Source organism: Protomyctophum bolini (genome assembly GCF_963924005.1).
Source record: "Protomyctophum bolini genome assembly, chromosome: 18".
Taxonomy (NCBI): Eukaryota; Metazoa; Chordata; class Actinopteri; order Myctophiformes; family Myctophidae; genus Protomyctophum; species Protomyctophum bolini.
In genome coordinates, this window is record NC_137879.1 from 25599064 (window position 1) to 25615547 (window position 16484).

General features: G+C 42.8%; 1 protein-coding gene across 1 annotated transcript in view; it reads right to left on the reverse strand.

Annotated features, from left to right (window-relative positions):
- LOC308333035 (voltage-gated delayed rectifier potassium channel KCNH4-like) overlaps positions 1–16484 on the reverse strand; it is a 90402-nt gene that overhangs the window by 50163 nt on the left and 23755 nt on the right. The window contains exons 6-8 of the mRNA XM_080789221.1: positions 6743–6976; positions 3188–3289; positions 874–1007 (exon numbers count right to left, since the gene is read on the reverse strand). Of these exons, the coding sequence (XP_080645347.1) occupies positions 874–1007; positions 3188–3289; positions 6743–6976 (470 nt within the window). The remainder of the gene's footprint in view (positions 1–873; positions 1008–3187; positions 3290–6742; positions 6977–16484) is intronic.

Here is a 16484-nt window from a genome sequence, read left to right on the forward strand (position 1 = left end):
TAAATCGTTGCACAATGGTATGGTAAATAGCCGAGCTACAAGCTCACAACGGATCACACCGCCCTGCAACACATTGAGAGCTTGTCGGTTGCCTTTCTTTGATGCGTGACATCGTGAAGTAGTCACAATCAATTTGGGGGTTATTGGCACGCAATAGTTTGAGAACTACTGATTTAGAAGGCATTTGTAGAATCAGTCTCAGGTTATAATTGGTTAAAAATTAAAACCACAGAACCCGGTGACCTCTCCCCCTGTGCAATGGCCTCCTAAGTCCCCCGGCAGACTGTGAACTTGTACTTGTAACCGACAACTTACAGGTAGCAAATGTCAAGCAACCAATTATCTGCTGATGAAGAGTATAGGAGCCGGCGTGGTGGTGGGAAAAGTACTCACATTTTCTACTTTCTATTTCTAAAGCGCCAATACTGCAATATATTACAAGTAAAAGTCTGGAATTCAAAATGTAAAATGTGAAAGTTTTAACCTCTGTGCCCAGAGTCACATTATTTCTATGTATTTTTGGTTTGCAATGTTTCAATTACGATGTACTTTACTATTTTTCAACTAATCTGCTAGTCTATGTGACTTTACTATTTATCTTTATGTGCTACAAGAAGCCAGTGAGATGTTCATGTTAGGGCCCGTATGCATTGGTTGCTATGGGAACAATCTCTGAGTAGGAAGCCCCGCCCAAGGCTCACCTAACCTGATTGAGGGACGGGCAATCAGAATGTAATGGTTGTACAGTAAATATTGTTGCAACCGTTATAAAGTAGGACTACAAAAGTACCAAAAGTAAAAGCACTCCTTTTAGCAGATCTACAAGCTCAAAATGCGTCACATCGCAAATACCCAGTGGCTGTGCGTACTCACGCTGCCCAGATTGACTTCTCCCTTGCCCCGTCTGGAGAACTGTCTGGTCAGCTGGTACAGCATGGTGCGGCCCCGCCTCCTGGCCCTGCTGAAGTGAGAAGTGCTCTTCCTGTTCCTCCGCTTGTCCTCGGAGACTGTCGGGGACACGGACACAGGTCAGAGGTTAAGACTGTCGGGGACACGGACACAGGTCAGAGGTTAAGACTGTCGGGGACACGGACAGGGGTCAGAGGTTAAGACGGTCGGGGACACAGGTCAGAGGTTAAGACTGTCAGGGACACGGACACGGGTCAGAGGTTAAGACTGTCAGGGACACGGACACGGGTCAGAGGTTAAGACGGTCGGGGACACGGACACAGGTCAGTGGTTAAGACTGTCGGGGACACGGACAGGGGTCAGAGGTTAAGACTGTCGGGGACACGGACACGGGTCAGAGGTTAAGACTGTCAGGGACACGGACAGGGGTCAGAGGTTAAGACTGTCGGGGACACGGACAGGGGTTAGAGGTTAAGACGGTCAGGGGACACGGGTCAGAGGTTAAGACTGTCGGGGACACGGACACAGGTCAGAGGTTAAGACGGTCGGCGCTCAAGGAAACACATTCGTTTTTACGTCTCCATCTGGACTGTTTTGTCCCCTTATTCTTTGTTTTGCAAAAGGATAGGCGAAATGGCTTCACCTTTTTGGTCAGAAGTGTTATTTTCTAAATGACCTAAGGAAATTAAACTACACTATGTTACCACAAAAATGTACTGAAATAAACTAAACTAAATATAAAGGACATTGCTAGTTTATCTGTTGGCATGCATGACTTGCATGTCTATGTGTTCATATGCCCAATTTCGGAAATGTGAATTTTGGAGATTTAGTTATACAAAGATTTCTATTCTCAGGAGAATTTGTATTTGTGGTTTCAGTTTGTTGAGACTTGTCTACATACAGTACAAGATTCAAAAACACCCTATCACATCCGATAGAAAATTGCCTTTGGTTAATAGGGACTCTCAAACAACAACATACACTCATGAAAGACATTGTTAAAAAAAAAGACACACAATTCTATAAATATGAGCAGGTACTGTGCAGGAGTGCATTAATAAAATGTGACAGTTTATTTGTCCTCGTTTAAAATGAATATTGCAGTGGGATCTTTTTGTGATACATGGTATATATCTTGCAGCTTTGTCTCTCATGGGCTTAATTTGTGCTGGATGTGGCCGGAGCAGCATGGGCTCCGGAACCTGCCCAGTGTGCTCTGGGGAATAGAAGGTGTTCCGTCACCTCTAATGCACAAACAATACAATACATTTATATTTAGGCTATTTAGTATTCATTCAGCTTTCCAGCACTCTCTCCAGAGAGATACAGTAATGATGTACATACATGCCTCATCCTGCTGTTTCTTTTACGTAAGAATCATTCATAAATAGTATTATTTAGATTTTAATATAAAAAATATCTAATTGAATGTAATATAAACGCGGGGGAGACGCCAAGAACCACTAAAAATAAGTATAATGCATCATAAACTAATAATTCGTCCAATGTCATTCTAGGCGATCTGTGACTTTTAATAAAACTTTCCAATGTCATCCTTAGAAGAGAATTTAGTTAAATACATTATTTATTTGATGTGCAGGAAAGTGCCCCTTATGCTATTTGATCCAACTTTCTGGGGTTATTTTACGGTAATGTTTATTTACTTTATTTAATGAAAAAATAAGCCGGGCATACCTGCGGCTGCGGACAGTGATCTATACAGATTTCAGGTTCGGTTATAATAAATTACGTTCTTTTTGGATCAGGGCTTCAAGGGTCAAGGCCAGGGTTTTCTCTTTCTTCCGCTAAATTTTGAGTCTTTAGTTTGCCCTTTCACACACTTAATAAGCTGAGCCAGCACTGCTGAGGTGAAAAAGCACAGCCCTTCAGTGAAATGTTCAGCACCTGGACTTCCATTCAACAGCATTACTGAAGAATGACAGCGTCTTCCCCCTCGGGCCAAGTGTTTGGCATTTGTGACAGACTGTGCTCAGGCTCTGGATCAGCATGTCACGTTGCCCTGTGGAAAGCACTGGCTGCTTCCAATAAATGAATGCCAGCTCTACTGTCTGTAACACATCGCGAGGTAGAGGGGGGTGACAATGACAAACAAGAAAGGGCCTCCGAACATGAAAGCCAGGGGGCCAGGAGATGGGGCCCAATTATAAATCATGTCTAGAATGGAACATATGAAAGGAGGGTGTTTGGGGGGAGGATTTCAAAGCCCCTACATGTGGCGTAACCTCTGTGTGGTTGCTGTGGTGTCCTTCCTTACCGTGCTTTTCTGTGATGTCCTTGAACGAGAAGAGGAACAGGACCATTTCTCCTTTCTCGTTCTTTATGGGAACAATGTCCAGCAGACACCAGAAGGCCGTCCCTGAGAACAAAACCAATGTCCATTTTAGCACATGAAGTAGAAACAGTCAAATCTGGTGTTCATTTAACCCTTAAACATTCTATTATACACAAACAAAGGATAATAAGAATTAAAGCATGAAGAGTGGTACAAGTAAAGAAATAAATGAGCAAAATAAACTAGAAATCACCGTTGTATGTCTCTGCCAACCAATTGCCTTTAACATTTGTGTCTGTCCAGATTCATATAGTGTAGTGAATGAAACCATTTAAGCCTCATTAACTTGACCCTCGACCAGCTACTTCTAAACGGTTCATCCTTTAATCCAAGTGGACTTTGAATGCCAATTAAATTCCAGCTAAAGCCATTAAATTCCCACAAGGACTACTAAGATATTGTGTTCAAGAAAACGGGACAGACAGGAGATATGAGGTCACAGTGACTTTGACCTTTGACAACCTATACTTCTAAGCATTGTCATAGAGAGCAAGAAGACGATGTGTTTAATGCCAAATGTTAATGAAATGCGCTCAAGGCATTCGTGAGATATTGCGTTGTCAAGGTTGGGACAGATGGAAGGACCAATTAAGGGACAATGCAAAAAACAGACAGCCACCCCTGGTTGTATATGTCGGTGGAGGCGTGGGAGGGCAGTGGGATGTATGGTGCTTGCTTCCTCATTCTAGGCTTCCTAATCAAGTGCTACCTGACACCTGTGAGCTCTCATAATATTCTTAAAAAAGGAGCGAATTGCATTTTCTTAGACTTATTAAACAGACGATATATCATTTTTCAAAATTAGGTAGTATATTTAAACCTTTGTTAAGGCTGGGCGATATAAGTGTCAGTTCCGGGAGAGGGAGGTGAGACTTCTACCAAGTAGAGGTAAATGCTATAATTAATTACATAGGATTTGTCTTTTAAATGGTAAATGGTGTATTTATATAGCGCCTTTATCCAAAGAGCAGATTGTGCATTACATTCACCCATTCACACACACAGCATTCATATACCGATGGCGGAGGAAACCATGCAAGGCCTGCACATCGGGAGCAATTAGAGGTTCAGCGCCTTGCTCAAGGACACTTCGGGTGTACTCTGGGGAGCTCGAGATCCAACTGGGAACCTCACGGTTCCCATCCAGCCGCCCTACCGGCCACTCTACCACTGAACCACTGCTATCCAATGTTTCCAATGTAAACCCAAATAGTTTCCAATGTAAACCCAAATATAGGGCACATATCTAGGCATTACGCGTTTTGTCAATAAAGATGTTAATGGATCAATCACAGACCGTATGTCTTCTATAATCTTGTGCATAGCTATTAAGACAGCATGCGAAAATAAGGTGCAGCCTGGTTGATATCAAAAGAGATGGTTGTGAGAGAGAGAGAGAGAGAGAGAGAGAGAGCTAGAGCACTATTTCCAAAACAGTGGGTCGGGAGCCTTTTGTGGGTCACGCACCAATTCTTACGGGTCACGACTCGAGTAAAAATCCCATTTTATTTTCCTATATTAAAAAAACAACTAGAGCAGTGCCAGTTGAGCACTGGCCCATATATGGAGTTCTTTATGCCCATATATGGAGTTCTTTATCAGGCATGCCCAAATATGGAGTCTATGCAGATGTCAGAACAGCATTGTGATGTCAGAACAGGCCAGCTCTGTATATGGAGATCCAGGGGTGATCAGCTGTGATCAATTGGCTAATTTGGGCCCTGTACAGAGCCTCGAGCCTTGAGTCGCGGGCATACATCTAATCTCTCTTTTGGAACTTCGACCTGAAAAGTTTGGGAATTACTGAGATACAGGATGGCTACAGGTTTTAGATGGAGAGAGAGAGTGTGTTAACGATGGTCCCACTACCCAGCGAGCTCATTAAGCACTCAGCACAAGATGTACCGGTACTCCATCTCAGCACATCTGTTCCATGTCTCCTATACCCTGCTGCGCAGTGGCCTGTCTGTGAGTGCGCTTATGTGCGAGTGTACGTGTGTTAAGAGTGAGACGGTGCCAGCTGAGGAGACAAGAGGTAGAGAGATGTTGTTACAGGTGTCGTCGTGTTAGCAAGGGGAGCATTTGGAGTTAGCATTTGGAGAGCCAAAGTTCTCCAAATTCACTACACATGCAGTGATGTGGGTCTGTCTGTCGGCTGACGGGCTCAGGAAGAAGCAGAGGAATACAAATGCCCTTCTATGCTGCACTCGCAGCCTCCAGGACGAGCCTCTGTAATCCCTCATAGAAATTAGCGACACACTGGTTCACACCATTGGATTGGGAAGCATTAGCTCTCTGTTGAGCGAACCTAAGCCTGTTGGACCATCCGGAAGGCTTAAGGAAGTCTTGTGTGGTCAGTCTCCTTACCGTGTATGACTTACTGAAAGGAGAGTAGGGCTCCATTAAGTTTACAAGGATTTTGTTGAGGGTTTAACTTCCAATTATAAGCTACTCTTAGAAAATGTATGCACACACGCACTCGCACACGTCGCACACGCACACACACATTTCCATCATGGTGCTTTGAGTGCAAATGTGTGTGACTGAGATGTGATTCATTGCAGGCGGTTTCCATTACATCAATGTACAGTACAGAGTCTGTTTCCATTGCTCTGCCTGCTGCTTTGGCAGCTTTATCATGATCGTAGCATGATTAGCATCACAGCAGACCATGTGGCTATTACCAATCTGACCAGATTGGTCAACTGTGAAAATAAAACTTGATGTTGTGACTGTGAGTCAATATCATGTCCTAGAATAGAAAATGAGCTCAGCAGAGCACACACCTTGGCCACTGAGGCAGTTTGTCCATGAGGTGTCATGGTGCCTTGCACACTGACACATGCACTTTTGTCTAAAATATTGTGCTGTGTGAATTTATTAATTTACTGTATCTGAAAAGGGTAGATCAATATAATAATATTAGAAAAAGGTTATTAAGTGGAAGTGAGTGTGTCCCAACTACAGTAAGTGTGCTTCCCAGGAGTCCAATGACACCTCACAAGGATCCTTGCGGAGGCATTTTTACAACCATGGGCCAAAATAAAGCAACTTTTGTGCAAATATGTTTATAGCTTTTCAAGATTTCGACAGACTTTGGCCTTGTGCCAAGGAAGCAGATAAAAAATCAGATTCATCTCTATAAAAGGAACAAGACATGAGTACCCCAGGTGTCTCTCCTTGTCCCATTCCGTTTCTCTCTCCACACCAAACCTCGTCAAAAATAGCCCAACACAATGTGTCACCTTACAATGTGACACATTGTGAGCTTGTACAGACCTGCTGAGTTAAAAATAAATATCAATTTTAAAACCTCTTTACCCACTGCCTCCAAATCCCAGACTTCCTTGAATTTTAGAACCGATAAATTATTGTAAAAAGAATATATATTTGTATTCTACAAATACATTCCGCCCTACTACTGGACCTGGGATCATTTTCCAACACTGTGGCACCCAGCCATGTTCATCCCCTCACCGTTCTTCTTGTAGAAGTGGACCTCGGCCTGGTATTCCTCTCGGCCCTCCATGGCCTTCTCCATCTGCTGGGCCACGTGCTCGCTGGTGTCGGCGCCGTACAGGAAGCGGCAGCTGCAGTTCTTCTGCATCACCTCGGTGCGGACGTAGCCCGTCAGCTCACAGAAGCCATCCGAGCAGTAGACGATGGGGTAGCCGCGGTGTCCCTGGGCGTTGCCCAGCAGGAAGTTGCTATCTGCAGGGAAGGAACAAATGAGGATAAAAAAGTTTTTAAAAAGTACGAAAACCAGGTGGAGACTTGACACAAAGACAATCTCCATTAAGCATGAACCCACAACAAACAACAGGATAAATTGTCATACGTAGGCAAAGTTCAGAGAGAACAATGAAACAATGAAACTTGGAAACCAGGTAAACAATGAACCACACATCAGGATTTTACTGTGTGCATATACTCAAATGAATTAATTAACAGATGTATACCTAAAGTGTTACACATTTGGCTATAGGCCTAAATGTATCAACTGCTTTGCAGCTTCACTGGCTTTGCAATTACTCCAGCACCACGGACAGCTCCTCTCCGAATAGCAGAGTTCCAGCCTGTACTGTATTCCAACTGTATTCATTTAGTTATACCTGCGAGGCATCCAATGACACCAGTTAGTGACAGCAGCATGCTGACACTGATGGCCACGGGGCATATACTCTCACTTTTCTTGAGAATGGTGCATGCTACCTGCACTGCATTGAATTCTAATTTAGGTACAGGTATGTGACTCACTCCTCTTACTGTATCTCGTGTACATTCTGTCGTTATAGAGCAGCTAGTGTTTATTTTTCACCATCTGTATATGCATACTATGCTATTTTTTTTTCTTCTTCTATGGCACTTTTCTGTACAGAAATACCACAGATGTCTTTTAAATAATTAATAAGTCTGTTTTTTGGTTTTTTTATCTCTGTGAAGGCACAAAGAAGGGTCTACTACACAGCCAAATCTGCGCTATACAACAACTTCGCTTGATGTTTACTTACGTGGCTGGTTAAGACTGAGGTTAGGGTTTGTTAGTAGTCGGACAACGCGACCAACCGTAAAACGGCTGACAACAAATGTCAATATTGCATTGTCTTGATAAGGGCTGATGACGGGAGATGAATTAATCTGATAACATCTGAAACCGCTATCGTGGGTAGAGAGAGATGGGGAGTGACACGTAGCAAAGGTCATCGGGATCTGATTCTGGATATGAAACCGCGACACACTGTCAGTCTGGATTAACAGCCTAGATGCCCGGGCGACTTTACCAGCCGTCCAGGCCCAAATCAACCAAGGAAGTTTGTTTTTTAAGAGTAACCGACGTTTCTGCTCAATCAATAACAAGGTATGAAACTGTCCTGCTAACACACCGTGTTAGAGCAATTAAAAAGTGGCCCCATGGTGTTTCACTTTTGAGTCACACCAGTGATTCTGTCACCAAAAGTGGTACCAAGCGACGCCTCACAGCAAGCCGACAAGTGAACACATCAGACACCAGTTGAGCTACGCCAGGCAGGGAGAGACACAACAAGCAGCCAGACGGAGTGCTGCGATTTCCTGTGTGAATGTTGGTGGGGGCGTCGCGTAGCACAGAGAGAGCGCGGCAGTTGTGGAAGTATAAAAACTTTACTCATGTAAAAGTACAAAGATATTTGCATTAAAATATACTTAATGGGGAATATCACTCATTTTCAACATTATACTATGTCATTAATATACCTTAGAGATGTAAGAAATAAGTCAAAATGTATAAAAATGCTTTGAAAATAGCAGATCTACAAGCTCACAACATGTCATTGTGGGACGCGATGACATTGTAGTGGAGTAAAAAGTACAATATTTGCCTCTGAGATGTACTGTAGTGGACCATAAGTAAACGTATTGAAAATTGGAAACACTCCAGTGAGTTCAACTTTAAAGTACAGTACTTGAGTAAATGTAGCATACTTTACACCATTGCAGATGGGGCCGCTCAAATATGCCAGGATTTATTAATGTTATTGATTAATATGTAAATACTGGGACTCTAATATGCTGCCAAGCGTGCCCCAGAATTCCAAGCAGCACCTGTGATTGTAGACAGTAGACACACATGGACAGGTTATATATTTTTTCCACTTGTAGTCAGAATGACTGCTCATTCAGATTAAAAATGCTAAAGTAAACACCTCAATTGGAATAGAATATGCCATTCCGGTCTGACCCAAATAAAACTTCATTCGGGTTGGGAGGGGTGGTATAAACCGTTTGAATCGTGGATACGGAACACTTTATTCCTAATGCTCCTGGGAGTTTGGAATATGCATTATTTTACACATGTCCCTCCCTTAGTAGTAGCATTCTGAATGAATGAGGAACAAGGAGTACTTTTATTTGGGTATGAATTTATGTTCGGAATGAATTAATTCTGAATGAATAAATATTGTCCATCCATACTCCACACTCATAGCAATTTGGTGGCATTTGCGGTCATACATCAGTCCATTGTTTATTGTTCCATTGTCTTTATAACAATAATAATAATTCTCCTACCCCTAAAAGGGAAATAAATCAGTTGCTCAGTCTGTCCTCATCCATAATATTTCTCCTCAGTGAGTTGACCAATACGTCTAAAGATATTAGCATTTTTGCAACGGGCCATGGGATCCTTAGTCACGGTCCCATAGCCCAGACGGATGTCAAGGCCGTGGTTTTATTGGTTATTGGTTGATGTCAGGAGTGACGACCAGTCGTGACCTGGCTTCACTTCACTGACTACTGACTAGTTATTATTTCAATCTAAAGTCATATTTTGGTCACAGTTTATTTTGTAGAGAAAATCATACAGTTTATCAATTTATTATCATCCCATATGAACTACGTAGCATTTCCTGCTCCATCTCTCACATGGCTGTGCAAAGTAGCAACCTGGAAACATTCAGGTTGTAGGTTATCATTCCCAGAATGTACCGACATGTTTTAAAAGGCTAGAGGATAGACCAGACCCATCAGCAAAGGTTTCAGACCTAATGTCCTTAATGCAGACTAATGTTTGTTTTTCGTCAATTTTCCGCAGTTTTTACGAAAAACTTTGTTTTAGACCTTGTTTGTACAAACAACAAGAACAGTAAGCCAGAAGAACATTCTGTACCTGTTCCTCCCACTGTGGCTGTGTGTGAAAGAGCTATGAGACATTAGAGTTCTCTCCACTCAAACGCAGCGGAGGACCTTATTACTGTCAGCATTGAAAGGCCTATTTCGGAGCACTTCAAGGAACACCTGATTCGCACAGGAACAAAGGGCAAGAAGGCCACGTTATATAACATTATAACACAGGTAGTTCCGACCAAGCATTGGTTGAAATAGGCTCTCTACCCAATACCCATGCTTAAATCAGCATGATGGAACACCTAGCCCTGGGACTAATCACATTAATAAAATCACTCCGTAGTCCACACCTGATCAGGCTTAATATGGCACAGCTGCGCGCCTGTGCTGCTCTGTCCTAACCTACTGGAGGAAAAACCAAAAACAACAACAGCCTGCACGCACCGAAGAACAACAAACAACCAGTACCCCGTTGAGAAATGGATTATTGTTCATTTTGATTTATTTGTTGGACTTTCTAGTGATGAATTGCTGGAAGAGGATCAGCGTATTTTATACTTTGTGGTACGACTGTAACGCAAAGTATCGCGCATCGAAAATAGCCAATCTACAAGTTCACAATGCGTCGTTGTGAACTAGTGTTAGAAGCTCCTAGATCAGTTACTTTGGCCACCCGACAAGGTCGTACAAATGGAGCATATATTGGAGTTCCTCCCACCGGGCCGGCTTTAACAGCTCAGCTGTGTTGATTGGTGAGACGGAGCCTCAGAGAGCTGCTACTTTGAATCAACAGGGACTATTTAATGTCAGTCAGATGAACTCTTCTGTTTACAGGGAAACAGATAGGAATAGCCAAACATTATATTTTGATAGCTAATTGCCCCACAACATCAATAAATATTGATGGGTTTTGTTTTGTTTTTAATGCATTTAACAATTTTAGATGTATTTGTACTGACATGTTTCTGATGTTGTTCTTACTAGCCCTTACCCGTTGTGAGATATTTGCCCCATCTTGTGGCCGCGGGGGGTACTGCACCCAGGCGCATTGCCCATGGTCGTGTGGTGATGTAAAAACAATATTTGTACAGTAAATATGACAGTTGCGTCTGTAAAAAGTAGCCTAGGTCGATTCTGGGAGCGTGCAGAATTGTTTTTGGCATGGAGAGATGTGTGCTAATAGTGTGGCTCGGTCGGAGATAGACCACGGACAAAGACCACGGCTGTAAACGGCTGTAAACGGCTGTTTTTATTCACTAATAAATTCATTATTAATCATTAATGTGTCAAATGGAAAAAAGGGCTCCGTTACGCCCTCCATATAATTATGGTCCATGCCTGTGTGAAAAGTGGGAGTGATTCGTGCAGTCAATGATGAGATAACGTGCTGTCAGTGACATTCAGACATTCAGACAGACATTCAGACATTCGCTGAATTATAGTATGATGATGATGATGATGATATTTGTCTCCATATTTGTTTCAACAACAGCCTATTATAGCGCCACCATGAGGCAGATTATTGCAAAACACATTTCTTTATATTACTATTTTATCCATACATCACACTACTCGCGCTGAGTAGATGATAAAATTACCAATAAAAAAAAAAGAGTGAAATAACCCTTTAATTAATATAAGTTCCTGACTGTATGTACTTTTTAATTGATTAGTAAGCTATGTTACTTCAAATATGATGATCTCGGGGAGCACATAAAATGGTGTGGCTCTAATGTGGCGCGCACACACACACACACACACACACACACACACACACACACACACACACACACACACACACACACACACACACACACACACACACACACACACACACACACACACACACACACACACACACACACACACACACACACACACACACACACACACACACACACACACACACACACACACACACACACACACAAAGGTGGAAAATGTTAGTCTGAAGCCCGACTGTGATTATAAGAACTGTGTCGTGAAGGAGAGCTCAGCATCTGTCACTGTGCTTTTCACAAGGCAGCACTTTAATTGGCCGTCCTCAACGGGAAGCAGTCCACAAGGGACTAGTTTTTTGGAGCTTTTTTGACAGCCCCTTAGGGGCACGAACACTCATACAGCGAGCAGCCACCAAACTGTCGCCTCCAAATTAAAGACAGACACGGCCGAGAGCCGTCGACCACACAAATGAAGTCAATGGAAGCTTGACACCGTTTCATGTAAGTTGCTCCCCCGACCTCAGCACGGTGACATTGAAGAGAAGACTTTTTATTCCACTTTCTCCCACAGAGAGATCGTTCAGCACGGTGACACCGAAGAGTATTTATTCCAAATTATCTTAGACAGGAGATCTCTGTGAAACCGGCTTCAAGGTGAATGACTGAATACAATCAGACTTCGGCTATGAAGCTATCAATATTTGAGAGGTCAAACTGCTCCGAATAAAATAGTCTTTCAAGCTTTTGCCACTTTAACTTTACATAGAGAAGTAAATAGGGATAGAGCCAATTTCATAGTGAGGTATGATGATAGCATACCTGTACTGTATGCCTCATATAGTGTCCTAAAGATACTCTCTGTCCTCTGTTCCACCCTGTCATGTAGAGCAGGGTGAGATCCCATCCTATATTAAAATTCCCTTGTGGGTCGACGTTGGGTGTCACAAACAAGATGTCCATATTTGAAGACTATCCTGGCGTACAGACCGTTATATAAATCTGTCACACATGACATCACACTCCAATACGTATCACAGAGGACCTGAGGGAGAGCATTGCCTGATGTGAAGTCGGTCGGATCGGTGGTTGTCCAGAACCACTGATCCGACCGATATGCAAACAATCCAATCCAATCCAACACATACTGTAGGCATATTATGGAGATCCAGTGTACCAGAAGAACTATGGTCGTGATATAGCTTAAAGATTGTCTTAATAGATTCACATTAAAGTCATACCAATTTTCTGAATGTGTTCCGTGTGAAATTATCAACAATGCCTCTACATATACACATGTCATATTATATACTATAGCCTATCACCCAACTCTATACCTGCATGAATCCCAGCAATTTATACGGTATAGAATTTGTTGACTGGAATGGTCATATACTTGGTCCCCTTCTTTTACACAAAATCTCAGCAAAAATGTGCTGTTCTAGAAACTCTACTGCTGTTATTGACGAAGGTTTTTCTGCAATAACATGCACAGCATAGAGACGTAGGGTTTCAACAAGGAACCAGCTGCTGCTACACACCACCTCGGAGCCCATTCATCTCTGCTTTATGTAATGTTTGCCCAAGAATAAACACACACAGCCTCTACTCAGCATCCCTAAAATTGGTCTTGCAAATAGGTCAAGGGCAGGCACAGTCATAAATCACTGTGTACGTGTAACATCAGCGCTGCAAACCTCCAAACCCCTGGAAAAAAGCTGCGTTTGCGCTGAGGTATAACTGTTTCTCATAACTCAAACACGCTGATGATTTGCTAATGCTGAGACATGTTTGAACAGTGTGATCAAGTGTTAAATAAATAATAATAAAAACTAAGGCGATAGGCTAAACTGTTTTCTACATGAAAATAAACTCATGTGAATCGCTCGCCCCGTTGCCTCCAGAAGCGTTCCATTAAAATATAATTTTGGTGTCCTACAACCAGCAATGTCCATGTACACCTATGTGTATCCGAGCACCAGTATATGACTATTAGTACCAGAAAGAGAGAGAGAGGGATAGTGCTGCTCTGTTGCCTGCTAATGAGAGAGAGAGAGGGGGGGGGGGAGTTGCACCACTCAGTTCACACGGGTGTGATTTTTCATATTATATTACTGTATTTTGGAAATTACGTCATATGATACAGGCAAATCTATGGAGCTTTTTTTAAAGGAATTTAATGAACATATTTAGTTTGACCTTTGATCACACATACTTCTAATCAATTCATACTCGAGTGACATTCCCTCAAGGCCTTACTGAGATATTGCTTTCACAAGTTTGGGAGATGGATGTACGGACGGACAACCCAAAATACATAACACCTCTGGCCACGGCTGTCCACTGGCATACAAATAGCAATACTGTAACACTCTTCTTATAGTCTGCTAAATATGGAAATGACACCATGCCCGTTTGCTAGTGTGAGAGATGTAATCTTTTTTTAATCTTTGGAATTCATTCAAGGAAGAGTCCTCATTCCACATGGCGAAGTGCAAAATGAAAACATGACTAGCGGTCAGCAATTTCAGCTTTGTACTGTACCATCTGCACAATAAAACATCACCCAAACACTGTTGCAGGGGGTGTGCAGTATTTGTGCATCTGAAAGCCTGTGTTTGTGCTGAATGTTAGGATATGTGTGCAGTTGTATGCCTCTCACAATGCACATCACTGTGTATGAGATTGCAAACTCAATGTTTAAAACGGACTTGCAGTATACTTGGTTGGATGGTGTGTCACTTGCTGACAATATCTCCAAACTGAGCTTGTAGATCTGCGTATGACATAATAATTGAAGCATTAGGCCGTACACAAGTAGTAATCTTCTTACAGGGATATCGCTTGAACTGGCAGTACCCGCTGTGCCTCGTTCCTTTAATTACTGTACACATCTGTGTTCAGCCGACAGGCTGCCTGTAACTGTAATATGATGCGCTGATGCTCCACGCTACACATGCTAAGGGGAAACGGGCGAACATCATGCCAACACAAGTGTGCTCTTGTGGGGAAAGGCGATGCAAATGTGATGATGCTACAACAAGCCCGTGGGACTTTGCAAGTGTGCGGAGCCGTCACTGATAAAAGTGAACCATGTGGAAAAACGCTGGTCTGCTGAACAGAGCCTTGGAGACAAGTCAATGGGGATCATCAATCTCGAGTCGTGTGCTGTGATATTCAACTGTGTGCATATTTGCTTGTTGCTCTAATTTGTGGGAGTGTATTACAATGTATGTCAGGGAAATGTTGTGGAGCCTACTGTATGCAGTGTGTGAATGTGATGGTATGTTTGATGATAAATCTGTAAATTAAAAAAAAAAAAAACATTAAATTGCATCTATTCTATCTACGGTGTAACCGTTCATACACCGACAACAAAGCTTCGGATAAAAGAAACTGACAATTTCCTGGCTGCTGTGCTGAACTAAAAATCCACCAGTGCCGAGATCTGAGACCTGCAAGCTTGAATTGAAGAACTTCATTACAGCGCTGGCCAACCCAGACGCCGCATCAAACCCTAGCGTGTAGCTTTGAAGCCAAATGCCACCAAACTAACACTAAATAGCGCCCTGCCGCCAACCCCCGCAACCTCAAAGAAATCAGAGCGAGAGAGAGAGAGAGAGAGAGACGAGTAAAGCAGACTGACAGTCCCCTGCCTGTCTTGTCTGCGGGGCCCAATCCTGTGTTAACCCATTTTGGGCGGGAACCCCTTTTGGTATCTTAAACATTATGTTATAATTTAGCTATTGAAAAATAGCAGATCTACAAGCTCATAGCATGCCACCGAGTGGCGCGCTACGAGCTTGTAGGTCTGCTATTTTGGAAAAGTCGTCAAAATGTGGCGCAAATCTTTGAATATATATTTCAGAGCGGACATTTTTAACTATAATATTTGCTTCTGGGGGGTCCCTGGAACTACATATTTTGAGATGGGGGACCGTGGCCCAATAGAGATAATTCTGGGGGTCCTTGACATGAAAAAGGTTGAGCACCACTGACATAGAAACTAATTTTAGGATTTAGAAGCCTATTTTTTAATCGACCTCAGTCCAAAATGGCTTAAAGCCCGCTGCAGATGGCCATTAAGACATGTTCATCGGTTAACAATGAGACTCGTTCCCCTTAGGGTTCCTCGTCACCCCCCCCCCCCCCCCCCCAACCATCCACACAGAATAGCGTGTGCGGAGAAAATGAAGGCTGGCTCTTATCTCTGCCCACAGCTGGGCCCATTGAGGGGCCCCTGCAGGCCCCCAGGGGCCGAGAGCTGCTGTCAGCGTGCTGCTGGGCTGCAGGGAAGCTTTTCTGAGGAGCCTGTCACACCATTGTATTATGTGCATGAAGACACTGACAGTGTCACACACGCAAGGAATACACGTACACATTGTACATGTAAGACTGTGGATCATTACACGCAGAATTACTCACACACATACACACTTATCGAAACAGTGTTTTTCATAGAACTGAAGAAAATGTATAAATAATTAATAAAACACACACACACACACACACACGTCCCACTGGGAGGGCAGAACGCTGACATTGCTATGAGCTGAATCCTTTAGGTCTACATGCCAAAGGTGATCTACTTAACAGAGTCTGACGTTTTACTTATATGCTGCTATAGTATACACTAGGGACAAGTGAAACGCTCCCATTGTAAGCCTTCTTAACTCCTCATACTTCAGTCACGTTCATATCCAGATAGGATAAATATTATTGATTTATTTTATTTGTTAGTATGATAAATTATCGAACACTGAACTTCAAAATTACGATTTTATCAAGTCGTATAGACTCTGAGCCACATAACCGATGACTGGAAGAAAGATTTCCCTGCAGATTTACGGCCAATTTTATGGCCAAATTAACATTTTTATGAAGTCAAGATAGAGTTATTC